This window comes from Phoca vitulina, unplaced genomic scaffold (assembly GCF_004348235.1).
Source record: "Phoca vitulina isolate PV1807 unplaced genomic scaffold, GSC_HSeal_1.0 scaffold2, whole genome shotgun sequence".
Taxonomy (NCBI): domain Eukaryota; kingdom Metazoa; phylum Chordata; class Mammalia; order Carnivora; family Phocidae; genus Phoca; species Phoca vitulina.
The window spans coordinates 8,183,407-8,204,505 of NW_022589705.1; the positions used below are offsets into that span (position 1 = coordinate 8,183,407).

At 36.0% G+C, this 21,099-nt stretch overlaps 1 protein-coding gene across 7 annotated transcripts in view; it reads left to right on the forward strand.

The window, feature by feature from the left end:
* Nucleotides 1-21,099, forward strand: part of ST7L (suppression of tumorigenicity 7 like) — a 123,461-nt gene that overhangs the window by 93,058 nt on the left and 9,304 nt on the right. For 5 of the 7 annotated variants that reach the window (XM_032421444.1, XM_032421405.1, XM_032421411.1 and 2 more), the window contains 3 exons: nucleotides 10,775-10,925; nucleotides 14,373-14,465; nucleotides 20,626-20,765. In XM_032421444.1, coding sequence (XP_032277335.1) covers nucleotides 10,775-10,925; nucleotides 14,373-14,465; nucleotides 20,626-20,765 — 384 coding nt within the window. Of the gene's footprint in view, nucleotides 1-10,774; nucleotides 10,926-11,431; nucleotides 11,524-14,372; nucleotides 14,466-19,773; nucleotides 19,931-20,625; nucleotides 20,766-21,099 lie in introns of those variants that run through there. The other 2 variants (XR_004301397.1, XR_004301399.1) reach the window with 2 other exon arrangements.

Below are 21,099 nucleotides of genomic sequence, written 5' to 3' on the forward strand. Positions count from 1 at the left end.
CCCTCCCCAGTGTCCATCACCCAGTCACCCCATCCCTCCCACCCCACCCCCCACTCCAGCAACCCTCAGTTTGTTTCCTGAGATTAAGAATTCCTCATATCAGTGAGGTCATATGATACATGTCTTTCTCTGTTTGACTTATTTCGCTCAGCATAATACCCTCCAGTTCCATCCATGTCGTTGCAAATGGCAAGATCTCATTCCTTTTGATGGCTGCATAATATTCCATTGTATATATATATACCACATCTTCTTTATCCATTCATCTGTTGATAGACATCTTGGCTCCTTCCACAGTTTGGCTACTGTGGACATTGCTGCTATAAACATCGGGGTGCACGTACCCTTTCGGGTCCCTACATTTGTATCTTTGGGGTAAATACCCAGTAGTGCAATTGCTGGATCGTATGGTAGCTCTATTTTCAACTTTTTGAGGAACCTCCATACTGTTTTCCAGAGTGGCTGCACCAGCTTGCATTCCCACCAACAGTGTAGGAGGGTTCCCCTTTCTCCACATCCCCGCCAACATCTGTCATTTCCTGACTTGTTAATTTTAGCCATTCTGACTGGTGTGAGGTGGTATCTCATTGAGGTTTTGATTTGGATTTCCCTGATGGCATCCACTAATCTTCTTTCTGTCTCTGTGGATTTGGAATCAGAATATGTGGCCTTTTTGTGTCTGACTTAGCATAATGTAGCATGTATCAATACTTCATTCCTTTTTATGGCTGAATAATATTCCATTGTATGGATAAGACTACATTTTCTTTATTCATCAATTGATGGCCATTCGGGTTGGTCCCACTTTTTGGCTATTTTGAATAATTATGCAATGAATATTCATGTGCACGTTTTTTTGTGAACACGTGGTTTCACTTCTTGGCTATAAACCTAGTAGCAGAATTGTTGGATCATATGGTAATTCCATGTTTAACTTTTTGAGAGACTTCCAAACTGTTTTCCAAAGTGGCTGCACTGTTTTACATTCCCACCAGCAATGTGTGAGGGTTTCAACTTCCATACATCCATGCCAACACTTGTTATTATTTGTCTTTTGATTATAGTTATCCTAGTAGGTGTGAACGGTGTCTCGTTGTGGTTTGGGTTTGCATTTCCTTAATGACTAATGATGTCAAACATCTATCTTTTAATGTGCTTTTTGGCCATTTGTATGACTTCTTTGGATAAAAGTTTATTCAAATCCTTTGAACACTTTTAATTTGTCTTTTTATTGTAGAAGGTATTCTTTAACATTATTCTTATGGTAAGCTATTGACACTCTTGACTGATATGGTCCAAAACCATTATGAATCTCCATAGTTGAAAATACCACTGTAACATAACTTCACCCCTGAAATGTAAATACGAGGATAGGTCATGAACCTTGCTGAGATATGAATGCTGAAGAGTCAGGGTTACTCATTAGATAAGTTACTCACATGTGTGCACAAGCCTCAGAGCACATGATTCAGATTTGTGCCTTAGCAAAATGATGGCTTTATAAGTCATGGATGTTTAGAGATACCATAGATGATTGAAATTGTAAGTATTAAATCCATGTCAGTGACCTATATAGATGTGATTGTTGACCTATTATACTTTACATATTAATTAAAATAGTATTGTCCCCAGCTTTAACTTAGAATCTAAAAATAGCTAGCTGCAATATTTCATTGAAGGTTTGTTTCCTAAGCATACTACCACCAAATTCTTCTAAATTTTACTGTTTTTATATTTAAATTTGAAATAATTATCTTTTTAAAAAGATTATTTATTTTAGAGAGAGAGAGTGCGCGCCAGAGCAATAGTGCAGGGGAGAAGGGCAGAGGGAGAGGAAGAGAATCTCAAGCAGACTCCATGCTGAGCACAGAGCCCAACGCAGGGCTTGATCCCACAATCCATGGGATCACGACCTGAGCCAAAACCAAGAGTTGGACGCTTAACTGACTGAGCCACCCAGGGGCCCCTGAAATAATTATCTTAAAAACAAAACCACAGGAATGCCTGGGTGGCTCAGTCGGTTAAGCATCTACCTTCGGCTCATGATCCCAAGGTCCTGGAATTGAGTCCCGCATCGGGCTTCTTGCTGAGCAGGGAATCTGCTTCTCCCTCTACCTGCCACTCCCCCTGCTTGTGCTCTCTCTCTCTCTGACAAATAAATAAGATCTTAAAAAAAAAAATCACAGAATAGAAAGTCCAGAAATATATCCACATGTATAGTGTCCATTGATTTTTTTTTTTTTTAATCAAAATTTCTGTTTGTATTTTTGCAACTGATTTGTTTGGCAAAGGATTCCTATTCAGAATATATATATAGTGTGAAAAATGACCAAAAGCCTTGAACAGATACTTCATAAAAGAAGACATTGGAATGTCCAATAAACACATAAAGATGTGCTCAACATCATTAGTTATCAGGGAAATGCAATATAAAATCACAAGGTGCTGCTTCACACCTACCAGAATGGCTATAATTAAAAAGACTGATAAAATGTTGGTAAGATTGTATAACAATTAGAGCTCTGACACTTTGCTGCTAAACGTATAAAATGATACAACCACTTTAGAAAACTATTTGGCAATTTCTTATAAAGTTAAGCGTATATCTCACTTCTGTGAGCCAGCAATTCCACTCCAAGGTATAGACCCAAGAGAAATGAAACTGTATTTTTCCAAAAAGAATGTGAATGTTCATAACAGCTTTATTCATGATAGCCCCAAACTGGAAACAACCCAGATGTGCATTAACAAGTAAATGGACAAATTGCGATATATTTATTTAGTGGGATACTATTCAGCAATAAAAAGAAAGAACTGATACAAGTAAAATACGGTTGAATCTCAAAAATACAGTATGGTACAGAAGAGTACAAGATGAATGATTCTACTCATGTGACGTTGAAAGGTGAACTGTGCTGGGAAGAAATCAGAATAGTAGTTGCCTAAGGTGGTCAAGGCAGAGAGTTAACTGGAAAGGAGAACTTTCTGGGGTGATGAAAGTATTCTATGTCTTCATTTGGGTGTTACTTGTCCTCATTTGTCAAAACTAATTGAATTGCAGGAGTTAGGTCTGTGCATTTTACTGTTTTTAAATTATACCTCAGTAAAGAAAAAGAATTTGACTCAGCATGGAAAGCACTGTCAAAGTATCATGCCTTCTGATTAAATGCAATGATCTGTATGAAGCACTTAACACAGTGTCTGAGTATCAGGCAAGAGTATTGATCATGGCGAGTATTGTTTTATTATACCTCCACTGCCATTTTCTCTTCCTGTTTAAGCTGTTCTGTATGCACTCTTTTCTTGTGAATATTATTTTAGTGCTTATTGGCCTTAGCATGTGTCAAATTTGGGGATTTTGTTGAGACAAGGTAAAGGTGAAGTAATTGAGACAGTTAGGAATTAACTAATTTGAATTAGTTAATACCCTGAAAATAATTTATTTTGTGTCTGGCAGGAGAAGCTCTTGAGGGAAGAGTAAAGTAGAACATTTAAAAACAAAATAACAAACTTGAGCACATGTTTCAGAATATGTTATCTGTAGCTTTTAAAAATCATTATTTCTTATTTTACAAAAAAAGCCGTTTTGGGTTGCCAAGAAACCAGACCATGCCTGGAGGTTTCTTTAATTGCAAGGGGAATTTTAAAAATAAATTGATACAGAAAAGGAAAAATCCATTCTGGTTGATCAGAAATTGAAGCATGAAGGATGTTCTGAGTCCCATCCACTAACAGAAGATACCAGCTCTTTAGCAGCAAGCTTACATTTCATTGGCCAAACTATCTCTATTATAGCAGCATATATGAAGGATAAAAGAGGGAAACGTGCACTTGATGGAGACTTAGGTATGGCAGGAATCAAAGGAGAAATGGGAAGTGGTGTTGAAATCTCTGACCCAAACTTAGGGCACAGAAAAGCACTATACCTTTCTGTTGTATTATGCTCTGGCCTAGGTGGACGAGTAGATATATAAAATGCTTATCTCTTGAGGTACTGCTCTGTAGGATGATATGGAAAGGAGTTTTCCTGTGGCAAATGCCCTCTCTAGTCTCCCTTCCTTTTCTTTTCAACATAAGATCACTTTCTCTTTGCTCCTGAGGCTGCCAGGAGTATTATGTTTTATTTCAATTTATTAATGTAGCAATTCTGTTTACTTTCTTTCTGGGAACTGTCTTTAGTCTCCCCCCTAATACACATCCATGTGGACTCTTTGCATTCAAGCTGCCTGCCCAATCTCATAGAATGTGCACTGAGAAAACTAATTGCAGAGATAAATTGGTTCTTGATGTGCATGACTGATCAAGAGCAAAGTACCTTAATTTCAGATGCCTTCAGAGAGATTTTTCTTTAACCTCTGCTTTTAAGAGGAAGATTATAAAGTATTATCATTACTTCAGGTCAGAATTATATTGCTTTTGGTCAAAAGCTGTTGTAAGATTTACAAAGTAATAGAAACGAAGTAATCTAAAGATAAATTATGAAGATCAAAGCAATTCAAAATTAAAGTGAATTTGAGTGTAAGCATAGGTATGGTTTTAGAGTAAAAAAGGCCTCAGACCATACATCATTTATGTCTTTTTTTTTTTTAACTACTAAAATAGCTTTAATTTTTTTTTTTTAATTTTTAGGGAAAAGCAAGAGACTTGAGTGTCATTTGAGTATGTTATCCATAGTTGGATACAAATTGTTCCAACAATTTCGGTTCTGTTCCAGATATAACAGTAGAGTGATTGATTTGGAGGTAATACGGAAGGTCCTGCAGCATATACTAGGTACCAGCCTTGGTTTATATCTTCAACTGTATTTTATTTGCTGATAATTTCCAAACCTGTATGTTTTAACTCTGGCTTCCTTCCTTGTCTATAGACTTGTATTTCTATCTAGTTGTGGAAATTTTTACCTGGATATCTGATAGGTACCTCAGCCACTTCAATGTGTCTCAAACTGAATTTTTAAAAAAAGATTTTATTTATTTATTTGAGAGAGAGAGCAGGCAGAGGAGCAGAGGGAGAGGGACAAGCAGACCCTGTGTTGGGCGCAGAGCTGACGCGGGGCTCGATCTCACGACCCTGAGATCGTGACCTGAGCTAGAATCAAGAGTCAGATGCTTAACCAACTGAGCCACCCAGGTGCCCCTCAAACTGAATTTTTTAAATCTTATTTTTAAGTGTCTTCTCCAGTTTGCCTGTCTTTCCTTATTTCTGTATTTTGATTTATGGCTTCACTATCATCTTCTCATCATTAAGCTTTACTTCTGCCCTTCCCAAACTGCCAACTCATAATCTTTTTGAAATGTCTTTCAGATCTAGCCATCTACTCCATCCTCTCTGTCACTGACCAGTGTAGGCCCTCACTACCTGCTCTTTAAAAAATTATCATTATTATTATAAAAGTAATGAGTGCTTCATAAAAAAGAAATCAGACCCTTCAGAAGTTTATAAAATAAAAAATCCAATTCTACTTCTTTCATGTAACTACTGTTTCTGTTTGGTTTATATTATTGCCAGACATTTTCTATGCATTTCTAAACACAGGTAAAGATATAGAAATAATCTCAAATACTTTCCATCTTTTGCTGGGGTGATTAAAACATATGTCTCAGTAGTCTCCCTGCCATAATCCTATCTCCATACTGGCCATCACCAGAGCTGTCTACCTAAATAGCAAAGCTGCTCTGCTTAAAGAGCCCTCTTTGTTCCCTATCACCTGTCAGATAAGGACCAACCCCTTAGTATTGCATATACAGAAACCCTTCACAGTCTGGGCCTGGCATCTGTCTCCAACCTTATTCCTTGCCGCTTCTGCTTTGCTCCTTATCTTATTATTCCCTGGATTGGTCATGTCTCATCATGTCTCCCTACCTTTGTACATATGCTTAATTTCTTCTCTACATGGCAAGTTTCTACTCATTCTTCAGGATCTTGCTCATCTGTTGCCTCTTCTGTAGAGGTGTCTTTACCATTTTTCCCAAGCAGAGATAATGGCTCTCTCTTCTCCATTCCTTCAGTGCCTTAATCATATCTTGGCTTTGGTTTGGTTTTGTTTGTTTTTTGGTCTGTTTGTATGTCTCTTCCTTAGTTCCCTAAAAAGCAGAACTCTTGTTTTACATATCATTTTATGTTTGAAACTCTGCTTAATGCGTAACAGGCTTCAGTAGATGTTTGGTAAATAGACATGTCTGTACTTTGGACTTATTTTGCTATAAAGACCTAAGTTAGACAAACCAAGTTAAACAAAGTAAAATTTTAGATCCCATCACTTTTTGGGGAATTTTGAAGCCGTTTTACTTAACGTTCTTATGAGTTTCACTTAATGTTATTATTTTTGGCCTTTTAAGAATGGTAGTACAATTTCAGCATGACCTTATTTCTTATAAAATAACTCAGCTTTTTTTTTTTTTTAAGATTTTATTTACCTGAGAGAGAGAGCATGAGAGGGGGGAGGGTCAGACGGAGAAGCAGACTCCTCGCTGAGCAGGGAGCCCGATGCAGGACTCGATCCCAGGACTCCAGGATCATGACCCAAGCTGAAGGCAGTCACCCAACCAACTGAGCCACCCAGGCGCCCCAAAATAACCAGCTTTTAGTGGAACACTATATAACAATTAAAAATAATGAGTTAGATCTATATAGAGATAAGAAGAGATGTACAAGATATACTGTGAAGTAAAAAGTGAGTTCCATAAAAGTTTGATCCTGTTTTTAAGGATGTTATGTGTAAAGAAATCCAGACAAATATAAATTAGATTATCCTTTTCTCTTTATTCTTTTATTCTCTAGTCTTTTTTTAAAAAAGATTTTATTTATTTTATTTTAGAGAGAGCACAAGAGTGTGAGCAGGGGGAGGGGCAGAGGGAGCAAGCAGACTCCGAGCTGAGTGTGGAGCCCAACGTGGGGCTCCATCTCACAGCCCTGAGAACATGACCTGAGCTGAAACCAAGAGTCAGATGCTCAACTGACTGAGCCATCTAGGCGCCCCTATTCCCCAGTCTTTTAATATAGTATTTCTACTATGTAATTCTGCAGTGTTTGAATTTTTATGCACTAAGCATGTACTTTCAGAAGCAGAAAAAAACCCCAAACCAAACCAACCACTTTTCAGTTTTCAACCTTTCATATTCTTTTTTTTTTTTTTTTTTTGATTTTATTTATTTGAGAGAGAGAGCATGAGAGGGAGGAGGGTCAGAGGGAGAAGCAGACTCCCCACTGAGCAGGGAGCCCGATGCGGGACTCGATCCTGGGACTCCAGGATCATGACCTGAGCCGAAGGCAGTCGCTTAACCAACTGAGCCACCCAGGCGCCCCAACCTTTCATATTCTTATTCACAGAAAAATAAAGTCTAGGTAGCAAAAGTTTATTTTGTTTTGTTTTTAGTTTGCCCAGAGAGTTAAAAAATATCTTTAAGAAAAAACTGAAATATAAACATGAGTCTGAAGACATTTTAGCTGTATATATCAGATCAGGTCAGTTAGTAAGTGTCTAAGTGCCTACTTTGGGAGTGGAGTGTGCCAGGTGCTATAGTAGAATATGAAGGATGTGGTTTCTATTGTGTAGTTACTTACAGCTTATGCTGGGTAGCAGAAATTCCTGAGTAGCATTTTGTGAAGGAAATAAGTTATAATCCTATAATTACCTATTTTAAAGATATCTTCCTTAAACGGAAAATTTTCCCTTATATTTTGAGAGTGGAACTTTATTTCAGTGTCTTATTATAAACTGAAACATAAGAATTGCTTTGTTTTAAAGTCAAATTGGAAAGGACATTTGCTTGTAGGTGAGATGTAATGAAAAATAAGATAGCATAAGAAGATTTTTTTTAATGATTAAATGGCAAAGATTTTAAAATATAACTCCTGAAGTCAGTTCCTAATAAACATGCCATATGTGTTTGACTATCTGAATTGTCACTCAGATCATTAAACTGAAAATATATAGTTGCTGTTCAAAAAAGTATTTTCTTGACATATTTAGTTGATATTTTCTCTAAGTTTGAATAATTGTTAAGTGAATATCTTTGGCTTACCAATTGCTAAGTGGCTACCAAGGTAGGTTTAATTTAAAGTTTCAGGGTTCTAAAACTCATTGAAAATAATTTGGGATACTTTGTCTCTTCTACCTGTAAAATGAAGTAGAATTTTAATAGAAAGGACTTGGTTTACGTATTAAAACAGTTTTCGTCTGAAAATGAGATACTCTTTTTATGATGGAGATTCCATTGTGACTGCTGCTTTTTTTTTTTTTTTTTTTTTTTGCTTCCTACTGAAGAAGCTCTTAGTGCACTTGCTAAGAACATAAGGAGTCATGTCAGAGGTCAGCTATTTGAGTCCATTTTCCCACAGCCGCCTGGTGCGAGTGATCTTTTACTGTGTTTTAAAAAAATGGGCAAGGATTAGAGAGGATTAGAAAGAATATTACCCTCCTGAATATAGGCCCAAGGCACTAAGGGGAGAGAACCCAACCAGGCAGCAAATGGGCTTTGCTTGACCAGGACACAACCTCTGCTGCATTCCTTTAAGAAACTGAATGGGAAATGTTAAGTCCCCAAACTGGATTAGTAAATAATCTCATAGCTTGTGACATCTGCTAAAATAAATTGATGAGCAGACTGCATTCTTACACTTTGAGGAGAGAGCCAGAGACATCAAGATTAACTATTATTTTTTTTTTCCAGCTTTATTGAGGTATAGGAGTAAGAGTAATTAAAGATGGGCATTAAGCTCAGTGAGTGTTGGAAAGGCACATTTCATAAAAAAGAAAAAATTATTTTAGATATATTAATACAGTGCATACATATATATTGATTAATAACCTAAGGCTCAATTTTGAAACCACCACACTTTTTTGTTTCTTCCTGCTTGTAGCAGTTTTACAGTGTTTCACAAGTTTCAGCTCAAATTTATGTTGTTTATCTCCTTAGTTTGTGTAACAACCTGAGGAACTTAGAATTTGAAGTTTGAGAATGTATCATTTACAACACTTCTTAGAAGTGTTTCTCTTTCTATATTTTATAACAGAAGTTAAGTGGTTTGGACCTTACGACACATAATTTGGTATCAAGTTATGTAGCACCGAAGAGGTTGTTTCAAACCAGTCTAGTAGGGGAAATGTACTCTGGGTTTAGTCTTTGGAGGAAGTATTTAGCTAAGTGTTTTTTGAAAAGTTTTGTTTTAAGTTGACCACTTTAATAGTAAAGATGATGTACAAGTGGTTAATTTTGTGTCTTTTTTCATGGAATTAGTACATTTAATTATACTGCTTTTGTTGTGGATTATAATATTAAGGCAAGTATTTTCTTCAAGACTTTAAGATATCATTTAATTTCATATGTGAATAAGAACTGATAGGCCGTAACTTCTTTAAGAGGCACACTCACTAATTCCTTAAACGTGTCTTGCTCTAAGCATTCTTAGCCTCGTTCAAGTTGGCCTGTATTCCAACCCGCTGTGTTTCCCTACCCCACCACCCAGTCTGTTCATCTACATTTTACACATCTTTATATGTCAGTTCATATCCCCAATTCCATCAAGTGGTTTATTTTCAACTCCTAAATCATAATTAATACCTCCTGAACATATAGTTACCACATGACCCAGCACTTCCATTCCTAGGTATATACCCAAGAGAGATGAAAACATATGTTCCAATAAAAACTTGTGCATGAATGTTTATCGCAGCATTATTCATAATAGCCAAAAGATGAAAACAACCAAATGGTCACCAAATAATGAATGGATAAACAAATGTGGAATGTCCATATGATGGAATATTACTCAGCCACAAAAAGGAACAAGGTACTGGTATGTGATGTAACATGGACGTACCTTGAAAACGCTGTGTGGGGTGAAAGAAACCGGTTACAATAAACCATATATTATGTGAGTCTTTTTGTATAAAATAGCCAGAACAGGCAAATCTATAGAGATGCAAAGTAGATTAGTGGTTGCTTAGGGGGAATGGGGGTTAGAGGGTAATAACTAAAGAGGATGGGGATTCTTTTTGCCGTGGTGAAAATGTTCTAAAATTGACTGTGGTAATAGTTGTACTTATCTGTGAATATACTAAAAACTATTGAGTTGTACACTTTTTTTTGAGTCATATACTTTAAATGGGTGAATTGTAAAATATGAATTATATCTCAATAAACCTATTATAAAAAAAGCTGAAAAAATTAATATCTTCTATCCAAATTCTTATATACACTGTTTATACCTCTAATAAAGCACTCAGCATAGTCTTATTATAATCATTAACTTAAGAAATCTGTCTTTCTATTACAGTAGGAAGCTCCAGAGAATCTAGTGTTTCCTAACATAGTGCTTTGCTCTCAGTAGATATTAATTTAATTGAACTTATTCACAATTAAGTTCTTCCACCTATAAGATGGGAATGAGAGAAAAAAAGAATTGAATGTCACCACAAAATGTTGTTCCAAAATTGTATTTTATGATTTTTATACTTAATTCTCTTTTGGAAAAATAGATATTTGCTCTCACATTATTTCCTCAGCTTGAATTTCCATTATGTATTTAGCAAGGTCATACGTAAGCCGTTTATCACCTTATTTTTGCCCTTAGGAATATTCTGATCTTTGGAATTTGCATAGATGAGCATTTTATACACATGCTATCAGTGTGACCCTCTTGTCATCTCAACTAGCTTAATATTTGTTTTTTAACATAAAATTTGAATCTACATTTTTGTGGGTGTTTGAACTTAACGTAATTTAATTTTTCGTTTTTCTGTGGTGTGTCTTTGTGTGTGTTATCTTTCTAGTACTTACTAGAGATGAAAAGTCTAATTTTACCTCCAGAGCACATTCTGAAGCGGGGTGATAGTGAAGCAATCGCCTATGCTTTCTTCCATCTTCAGCACTGGAAGAGAATAGAAGGTGCTCTTAATCTGTTACAGTGTACGTGGGAAGGCAGTAAGTATTCTTTTCCAAATGTACCGCTAATCTCTCGGACTATTCACTGCATTCCCAGGCAGCCTTTTTAAATCAGATTGTCTGAGTTTCCCTAAGTATTGTTGTTCAGATTGGTTTCAAAGTGAACCCAGAGGTGTTTATTTGGTTTATTGGTAGGAGAAATTTAATGTACTTATACTGATGCCACATTTAGGAAGAGCAAAATGAGAAACTGTTACAGTATTCTGCCATATGTTCATTTAAGTTACATATTTGTAAGGAAAGAAAATGAAAACTTACATCTCTTGGTTTATAGGCTTTTTAATGTGGTTGAGTTATTGTTCTAGTATTTTTTAAATTGGACTTTTGTTTAATTTTCAGATGTTTACATCATGAACTATTTTCTTCACAACTAATATCAACTCTTGTTCTTTTTTTTAAATCTATTTTTTTATTATGGTAAAATACACATAACATAAAAGTTACTATTTTAACCACTTTATTTATTTTTTATTGTTTTTTTAAAGATTTTATTTTTAAGTAATCTCCACACCCAACGTGGGGCTCGAACTCAAAACCCTGAGATCAAGTCGCACACTCTGCCGACTGGGTCAGCCAGGTACCCCCATTTTAACAGTTTTAAAATGTATGGTTCAATGGCATTATGTAATTCACATTGTTGTGCAACCATCACCATCATCTATCCCTAGAGCTTTTTCATCATCCCAAACTGAAAATTCTGTACCCATTAGACAATGACTCCCCATTCTTCCCCTCTCCAGCCCCTGGCAACCATTCTACTTTCTGTCTCTATGAGTTTGACTAGTCTAGATATCTTCTATAGTGGAATCATACAGTATTTGTCTCATTAAATCAGGCTTACTTCACTTAGCATAATGTAGCATGTGTCAGAAAAACATCCCTTTTTAGGGCTGAATAATATTCCATTGTATGTATATACTCTACTTTGTTTATACATCCATCTGTCAGTGGACATTTGGGTTGTTTCCACCTTTTGGTTATTATGAATAATGCTGCTGTGAACATGGGTATTACAAGTATTTGTTCAAGTTCCTGCTTTCAGTTCTTTTGAGTATATACCTAGAAGTGGAACCTGTAGATTATATAATTCTGTTTAATTTTTTGAGGAACTGTCTTACTATTTTCTATGGCACCTGTACCATTTTATATTCCACCAGCAATGCACAAGGGTTTCACTTTCTCTGTATCCTTGCTAACATTTGTTCTTTTTTTTTTTAATAATAGCCATACTAATAGGTGTGAAGTGGTATCTCATTGTGGTTTTGATTTGCATTTTCCTAATAATTAATGTTGTTGAGCATTTTTTTTATGCGCTAATTGACCACTTCTGTGTCTTCTTTGGAGAACTAGATTGTTTTTCAAGTAACTACCAGATCTCTTATTTGTAACTTCTTAAAATCACTTAGAAAATGAAAAAGCTTAACCAAAATATTTTGTCAGTTGAATTCTTATAATGATTGTCTTGGAAAGTACACTCCTGCTATCAATAGAAATTCAAAAATAAATTCAATACTCATTAACTAGAATTGGTTAACCCCCTCAGTTCCCAAACTTTGTAATGAGGCACCTTGGGGCATTGTAGCAAATTCACAAAAGTGTCATGGGATATTTTAAAAATTTCAGTGGAAACACAGCAATACTCAACATCTGTCAAGCATCATTCAAGCTGTTAGCTCTGCATAGTTCAAGGTTTCACCATTAGGTGGCTCTCCATTCTGTATTTCTTTTGATGTTGTCATAGCTTTGCAAAGCTGGGTTTTTCTTAATTGCTATGATTAAAAGAACTACCACACAAAAAAATCAGTGTGGAACAGGAAATGAGGATGGCGGTGTCCAATCTGATTCCAAGGTCTGAAAAGTTATGTGGTGTCCAACAGGTACATACATCCCATTAGTAAGAAAAGGTGATTGTTTAAAAATGAAATAATTAGAGGCGCCTGGCTGGTTCAGTCAGTAGAGCATGCTGCTCTTGATCTTGGGGTTGTAGGTTCAAGCCCCACATTGGGTGTTAGAAATTACTTAAAAAAATAAAGTCTTTTAAAAAAATGAAATAATTATTTTTCCCTTTAATTGACATATATATTTCCCCCCCAAATCACTGCTAAGTTGTTAGGACATAAACCTTTAAAGTTGTTTGGACCCACTACTTAAGTGGAATTGTTAGGTATTTTTTTCAGCCTAGGGTCATCATAAACAATTAGAGACATGAAGGGCACCATGTATCCTTAAAGCAAGAGAATTTGGGAACCTCTGCATTAACCACTTGCTAAGGGTCAGACACTGCTTGCCACTGACAATATGCAGATTAATGAAACTGGGACTACTAAAACTGAGGAGTGGAATGTCTTTGGGTAATTAGTCTTCCTTTTGCTTTTTCTCTAGTAGTCAATAAGCTCCTCAAAGCCAGGTCCTCTGTCTCATTGATCCTGTATGTGTCTTCAGTGCCTAATGTTCTGCCTGGCACATAGGAGGTTCTCAGTGAATATGTGACTTACACTGTATTTCATAAATAATCTTTATGAATGATTTCCTAGTGTTACCACTGATTTGCTCTGTGGCTTTGGACAAATCCCTACTTTTTATTGTGGCAGAACAAAATTCATATTTTGACAAAAGTTTATAGAGCTAAACACTAAAGGAAAAACAAAAACATCACAATTTTGTTGAATACTCAGCTAGCTGAGTAGCTAATAAAGATTCCTTCTTTAAGAATTCTGCAAGAACTGATGATAATCTAGATCAGGGATGGGTAAACTTCTGTAAAGAGCCAGATGGTAAGTATTTAGTCTCTGTGGCCATAGTCTCTGTTATAGCTACCCAATTCTTGTAGCATGAAAGCAGCCTTACATAATACATAAATGAACAAGTGATTTTAACATCTGTATTCTAATAAAATTTTATTTATAAACATAAATAGTGGTCCAGGTCTGGCCAAAGGATGATGCTTTGGTGACCTCTGATTTAAGTTAAATTCTGCTTGTAGAAAACTTTGTTGCTATCTAACACATGAAGTTAGGAGCCATTGAGAAAACTCTTGTAGGTTGCCAACAGTTTGGGTCACAACAGTTATACATGTTGCAATTTTATGAAGATTCCTGGAAGAAAAGGAATTCATACCCACAGAGTTAAGTCTGTTGGGTTTATAGTGAAGAGACAGAGGCAAGAAGGACCTAGCCAGCCTTATCACCCACTACTCCCTTTAGTTTTATTCCAGCCAGACCATTCTATTCTCTAAATAAATCTTATTCTTCCTCTTAGTCCTTCTTTTGCTTACTTTGTTTCTTTCATCTAAAAGGTATCTCTAAAAAAATTAATAAATGCTATGTGAAAATTTTACAAAAGTATGTCTCCAAAGTAGCTTTGATCTGTAGTATGGGATGAAAGTGAGTCTGAATGGAATGTCAACTTCTGTATTTTTTTTCTCAGCTTTTAGAATGATTCCATATCCATTAGAGAAAGGCCATCTATTTTATCCTTATCCCAGCTGCACAGAGACTGCTGATAGAGAGCTATTACCTAGTAAGTAAATATTCTAGTTTTCCTAAACTTAAAAGTAGTTGTGAGATTGTTTTTCATAGTATTTTCTCATAGTAAAAATGCCTTTGGTTGAAATTCAGGATACTGTTTAAAATACTATTTTAGCCATTTCTTGGATGTAGTTGCATAAGTTCATTCCCATATGTTTCTGGGGTAAAATGCTATGTGAGATGCAATGAAGAACACAAAAGTTGAAGATATTAAAAAGAGCAGTCATCTTACAAACATTTGAAGAAGAAATAATACCAATCCTTCACAAACTCTTTTCAGAAAAGAAAGGAGGAAGGAACACTTCCCAGCTTATTCTGTGAGACCAGTATTACCCTGATAACAAAACCAAAGACATTACAAGAAAACTATAGAATGATATCCCTCATGAATATAGACACAAACATGTTCAACAAAATATTAGCAAACTGAATCCAGCCATATATAAAAAAGATTATACTCCATGAGCAAGTGGGATTTACCTCACAAATGTAAGTGGCTTAACATCTCAAAAGGCAATGCATCATGTTAAGAGAATAAATGACAACAGATGCAGAAAAAGCGGCTGACAAAAATCCAACAACCATTCATGGTAAAAATTTTGAACAAACTAGGAGTAAGAGAATTTCCTTAACCTGATAAAGAGCATCTATGAAAACTCCACCGCTGAGAGGATACTTAATGGTGATTTTATGATTTAACCATTGAATGCTTTCTCTCTAAGATTAAGAATAATGCAAGGATGTCTGCTCTCTGCACTTCACTTCAGCATTGTACTGGAGATCCTAGTCAGTGCAATCAAGCCAGAAAAAAAAAAAAATAAAAAGGCATTCATGTTGGGAAAGAAGAAGAAAACTGTCTTTATTCACAGATGACATCATCTTCTATGTAGGAAATCCTAAGAAATTCATAAAAATACTATTAAATCTAATAAGTTTAGCAGGGTTGCAGGATATAATATCTGCATATAAAACTCAGTTGCATATTTATATACCGGCAGGGAATAATCAGTCCAAAAATGAAATTTAGAAAATACTTCTAATCACAGTAGCATCAAAAAGAACAAACAATTTAGGAATAATTTAAATGGCTTGTATACTAAAAACGACGTCATTTGCTGGGAGAAATTTAAAAAAAATTAAGTAAATGGAGAGACATTCCATGTTTATTGATTGGAAAACTGAATATTATTTATATGGCAGTTCTCTCCAAATTGATCTATAGATTCAATACAATCCCTACAAACAAAAACTGACAAGCTGATCTCAAAATCTATATGGAAAGGTAAAACACTCAGAAGAGCCAAAGCAGTCTTTACAAAGAATGAAATTGGAAGGACTACACTTTCCAGTTCTAAAAAGAGCAGTCTTAGACTTAGGGGGAGAACCAGAAGTATATAGGGTTATGATCGCTGAGAGTCCCATTGAGTCCCTGCTTTCAGGAAGCCAAACTTCTCAAAAGAATGGTCTATACTTATTTGTCTCAGCTGCCTTATCCACTCACTCTTCTCTGTGAACTGGTAAATTTCTGTGTAACTTTTCTTTTTATGATTTAACCAATAAGTAAGCATGCTGAAGGTTATAAACACTAGCGCCACATTTCCTTATGTGATATAAACCTGTGCCACAGTATTTACAGTTCTGGGGCCATTAGAGCTCAAGTCTAAGAAGGAAAGTTGCAGTTTTACAACCAACAAATGTAGTGAGCTGAAAGGTCCAAACAGATAGATGAAAATTTAGGAGAGATTATGGAAGTTGAGTATGCTGATATTTTTCTCCCAGGGTCTTTTATTTTCTTCCATCCTCTGAGATAAGTTATCTGTTTTTTTCTTTGAACTCTCAAAGTACTTTGTGGACTTCTTAACCTCCCCCTTCTAGATTGTAAACTTGAAGGCCAGGATTCTCTTTATCATCCCTCTGTGTATCTCTGTAATGTTCACAATGTCTCTATAATGTTCACAATGAAAATTGATATTCAGTAAATATTTTAATTAGTCAAATTTATTAATTTATTCTTTTTCTTTTTTTTTTTTTAAAGATTTTATTTATTTATTTGACAGAGACACAGCAAGAGAGGGAACACAAGCAGGGGGAGCAGGAGAGGGAGAAGCAGGCTTCCCACTGAACAGGGAGCCAGATATGGGACTCGATCCCAGGACCCTGGGATCATGACCTGAGCTGAAGGCAGACGCCCAACGACTGAGCCACCCAGGCGCCCCTTCTTCTCTTTTTTTTTAGTTTCAGAGGTAGAGTTTATTGATTCATCAGTTGCATATAATACCCACTGCTCATTACATCAAGTGCCCTCCTTAATGTCATAAACAGGCCAAATACATTGTCAGTACTCAACAAAAATATTAAATATTAGTACCTTTTCCTCCTTATCCTACTCTGAACTCCTGAACTGCTCATGAGTTAATAGAAAGACTGATAAACAATGTGTTAAGTGCTGCATGTATGGAATAGATTATAAGGAAGCTGAAATGGGGTGTGCTGTCTCTCTAAGGGCAGGGATGATTCCCAAATCTGACTTGATTGACTTGAAGAATGGGAAATCCATCATAGAGCAGGAGGAGCAGGTTTGGGAACGGAATGGGGGAAGTAAATAAATTCAGGCTTTGAGTATGTTGCATGTATACCACATCGTGTGTGTGTGTGTGCACATGTGTATGTATGCATGCTTAAATCTATCTATAGTCTATTTTGCACATATATACATATTTTTTGTATTTCTAAATAATATATGGGCCTAAGATATATTTATAAAACATATATGTATATTAAATATGTATATATTATATAAACAGTAAACGTTGTAGGTATTCTTTGGGAACAAGTAATAGCTGTTTTAAACTTAAAGGGAATTTGTTAGGAGAAGACGGGATTATCTCAAAGAATCCAAAGGCAGCTTCTGAAGCAGATTACAGTCAGACCTCAGAAGGGACTAGAACCAGAAACTAGAGGGCTATCAGGATTTCCAGGAGTCAGTTATCTGTATATCTCTATCTCTGGCTGCCTTTTTCCATCTCTCCTGTTCGTACTTTTCTTTTTCTCCTTCCGCAACGCCATCTCCTCTCTGTATGAACTCTCATTTCTGCTTCTCTCAATGTGTCTGCTTCATTTTTCTATCTTTCTCTTTGTCGTTTGGCTTTGCCTTCTTGGATACTCTTGTAGCCAAACTTGATGTCCTTACGTGGCTCTAGTTTACACGTTATCAGTTCAAGCAAATTGTACAGCATGAATAAGATCTCAATCTGGCTTCTAAAACTTCTGGAAGGGAGCATCAGATTTATCCAGGTGTTTATTCCTGGTGTGGTTAGCCATGGCCTAGGGACAGGGTCAGGTTGTGTAAACAGGATTCCTGGGGGTTCCACTATCTCTTTCTCTCTACATCGCTGTACATCACCAAACCAACTTGGGAATCATCATTTTCTAGGCATGGATGAGATCACTAAGGGAGACTGTGTAGAGTGAGAAGTAAACTAAGAGTGGAACCATGGGGGCACAAAAATGTTGAAGGAATGGGTGGCTGATAAGGAGTTGGGAAGATTCAGTGAAGGAGTGGACAGAGACAGGACAAGAACCAGAACTAGATAGGCTAGGAACTAAAAATTTCCAAGTGAGGAGGAGTATCTGATATCAAGGAAGGTGATTACTGTGAAGAATCCATTGACTCTGGCAATTAGAAGGTCATTAGTGAAAGAAATTTTATTTTCTTTCCTAGGATGGTGCTGGTAGTAGTTGTTCTTGTTGTTTTTCCATTTTAACAGAAACAAGGATATTTAAGGCAAAGGAGTCAGTCTTTAATTATGGAACATCAATATGCAGGAGTGTATTATATTAGGTTAAGACATTTAGCCTAATATAATGCCCCCTCCAAATCATTACAAAAGTTGCTTAAGGCCAATTTTACATAGTAATATGAATAAAATCAGGGTTATTATTATGTATTGCCAGAGTCACAGGCTATAAGAACAGAGAGTTTGCTTTTTTGGCAGGCCTTTATTATTTCTAGGGTACTTACACATTTGCAAATTCCAGGAGGTAGGAGAGGAGGGATATGCTGGTGGTTTTGTTTGATTGTATTGTTTGTTCTGAGAGCATTTGTCTGTCTCTGACTGTGGTAGAATGAACAAATTTTTAATAATGTGGAGTTCTAATACCCAGGAGTACTTAATGTTTTTTTGTTTTCAATTCTCCTTCAACCTTGATATGACTTACAACATTCTGGAATTTGCTTAGGAACCTCATAAGTTCAGACTTGAACTATTCCCTTAGTTCACATAGCTATTTAGTTGTCTTTTATGCCTCCTGATAAATTTTTCTCTACAAGCCAGTGATGAAATTTGAACTTTACTTCCAAGGGAGTGTTTCTGTACTAGTCATCCATTATACTGATGTATTAGCCAAACATTGACTGACAAACGAATCTACAGAAAGCAATCCAAAAAGAAAAAATTAGGTCTCTCCTATAATATAAAAAGCTCATATTTTAAGAAATTATCTTACTAAAACTATATCGTTTTCTACCTTAAAAAGTGGAAATAGGGGTACCTGGGTGGCTCAGTCGTTAAGCGTCTGCCTTCGGCTCAGGTCATGATTCCAGGGTCCTGGGATTGAGCCCCGCATCAGGCTCCCTGCTCGGCAGGAAGCCTGCTTCTCCCTCTCCCTCTGCCCCTGCTTGTGTTCCCTCTCTCGCTGTCTCTCTCTCTGTCAAATAAATAAAAAATCTTAAAAAAAGAAAAAAAGTGGAAATAATACTATCTGTCTCTTAAGGCTATTGAAAAAAATCAAACTAATAGAAATTAAAGCACTTTGTAAATCATAAAATGCTATACAGTTTAATTTTATCAACGTTGCTGTCTCTCACGCGATAGGAATTTTAGTGACCATTGGTATACATAAGTGTTCCCTGTCTTTGCAAGTACCATGGTTTATTTCTCTTGGTTTGCTAGAAGAAGTTGGCCTCTCATGCTTGAGGGACAGGGCAAAAGGGACTGCTGGTTTTTTGGGTGCTGAAAGTACAATGTTGTCCACAGCTTCTAATGTTTCTAACTTTTTTAAAACAAATTCAGATTTGGTGTGCTTTTACTTTAAATGTGACCCAAGCCTCTGGAAATTTTCTGGATTTTTAATGAGTTCAGTTTTTGGCATATACTTTTGAGTATAGTATAAGACATAAAAAATATGGCTACCAAAGGAAACTTAGGTGTAATCTTCTCTGTGAATCGTTATGTTGGAAAAAGTGAAATTTATAGCTGACCTTGATTCAGTACTGAATTAGTCATCCCTTACTTATGCAGGATATTACATCAGGAATTCTTGGGTTTGTGTCCAGCCCTGAGCAGTCAACTTCCTGGACAATGAAGTCCCAGAATAGCTCTCCGTTTAACAGACATTTATTGAGCACCTACTGTGTGCCACGCATGGTGATAGTCACATCTCAGCATTGGTATTCAGGTATTTTCAATCAAATTTCAAATAAGATATAAATACTTGAATACTATTAGTAATGAAATATCCAGTCATTAGAAAAATAATACCTGAGTTAATGTGTGAATGTGATAAAATAAGACAAGGGACTTGATTTATGTTCAGAATCTTAGGGCTTTGGTGTTCTAGTTCCATTTTTACGGTGCTCTATGAAATGCCACACATAGAACATTTATTAATAGCTGGGTAAAATTATGGTTCTGGGAAATCTGCAACCACACGTCTGTCTCTCGATCAGTATACTTGTCTCTGAGCTCCTGAAGAGCAAGAATTATAACAACTCACATTTAAGGACTTACAGTGTTCATCATAACAACTCCATAGCAACTATGAGAGGGTTTAGCAACTTATTCAAGACCACACAGCTAATAAGTGACAAAGCTCTTTTTCAAAACCACCTCAGCATGACTTTACAATTAATGTTCTTTCCCACGATGCCATCTTATTCCCAGTCCCCAGCACAGTCCTCTGGCTCTGTAGATATGCTGTCGATGCTGGAATAAATAATGGTTAACTTTCTTCTACCTTGCTTAGCCAGAGATGCCCTGTTCTTTTTTAAAACAATTATTTTCCTTTTAGTTTTAAACTTCATTTGAAAATATTAAAACTGGCTTACACTATATTCTTAAATAAAATCCATTTCTACCTTTTCTCCCTTACAGCCTTTCATCATGTTTCTGTTTACCCAAAGAAGGAGCTTCCTTTTTTCATCCATTTCACAGCAGGACTGTGTTCTTCTACAGCAATGATAGCTCTTCTCACACACCAGTTTCCTGAAATCATGGGTGTTTTTGCTAAAGCTGTAAGTATGATCTCAAGGACTTGTGTAGAGTATTTGTAAAACACACAAGAAACCATCTCTGATCTGTTTGTGCTAAACCAGTTGATCAGTGGAAGATGTTTGTATAGTAAATTACAGGAATTGATTTGTAAAGTTGCTGCTATAAATATGTCAAACATAAGTTTTTGCTGACTTGAGCTATGTTTTTGTTGCTTAAAAGTTTAAAAGAATACAATGGCATAACATGATAAAGTTGGTCTTTGTAGATCACTTTTGGTGGTAAACATAGCACTTGTTACTAGCTAAGGAATAACCCAACTCTTTTAAATGCTTTCTTTTTGGCACTAAAAAAAAT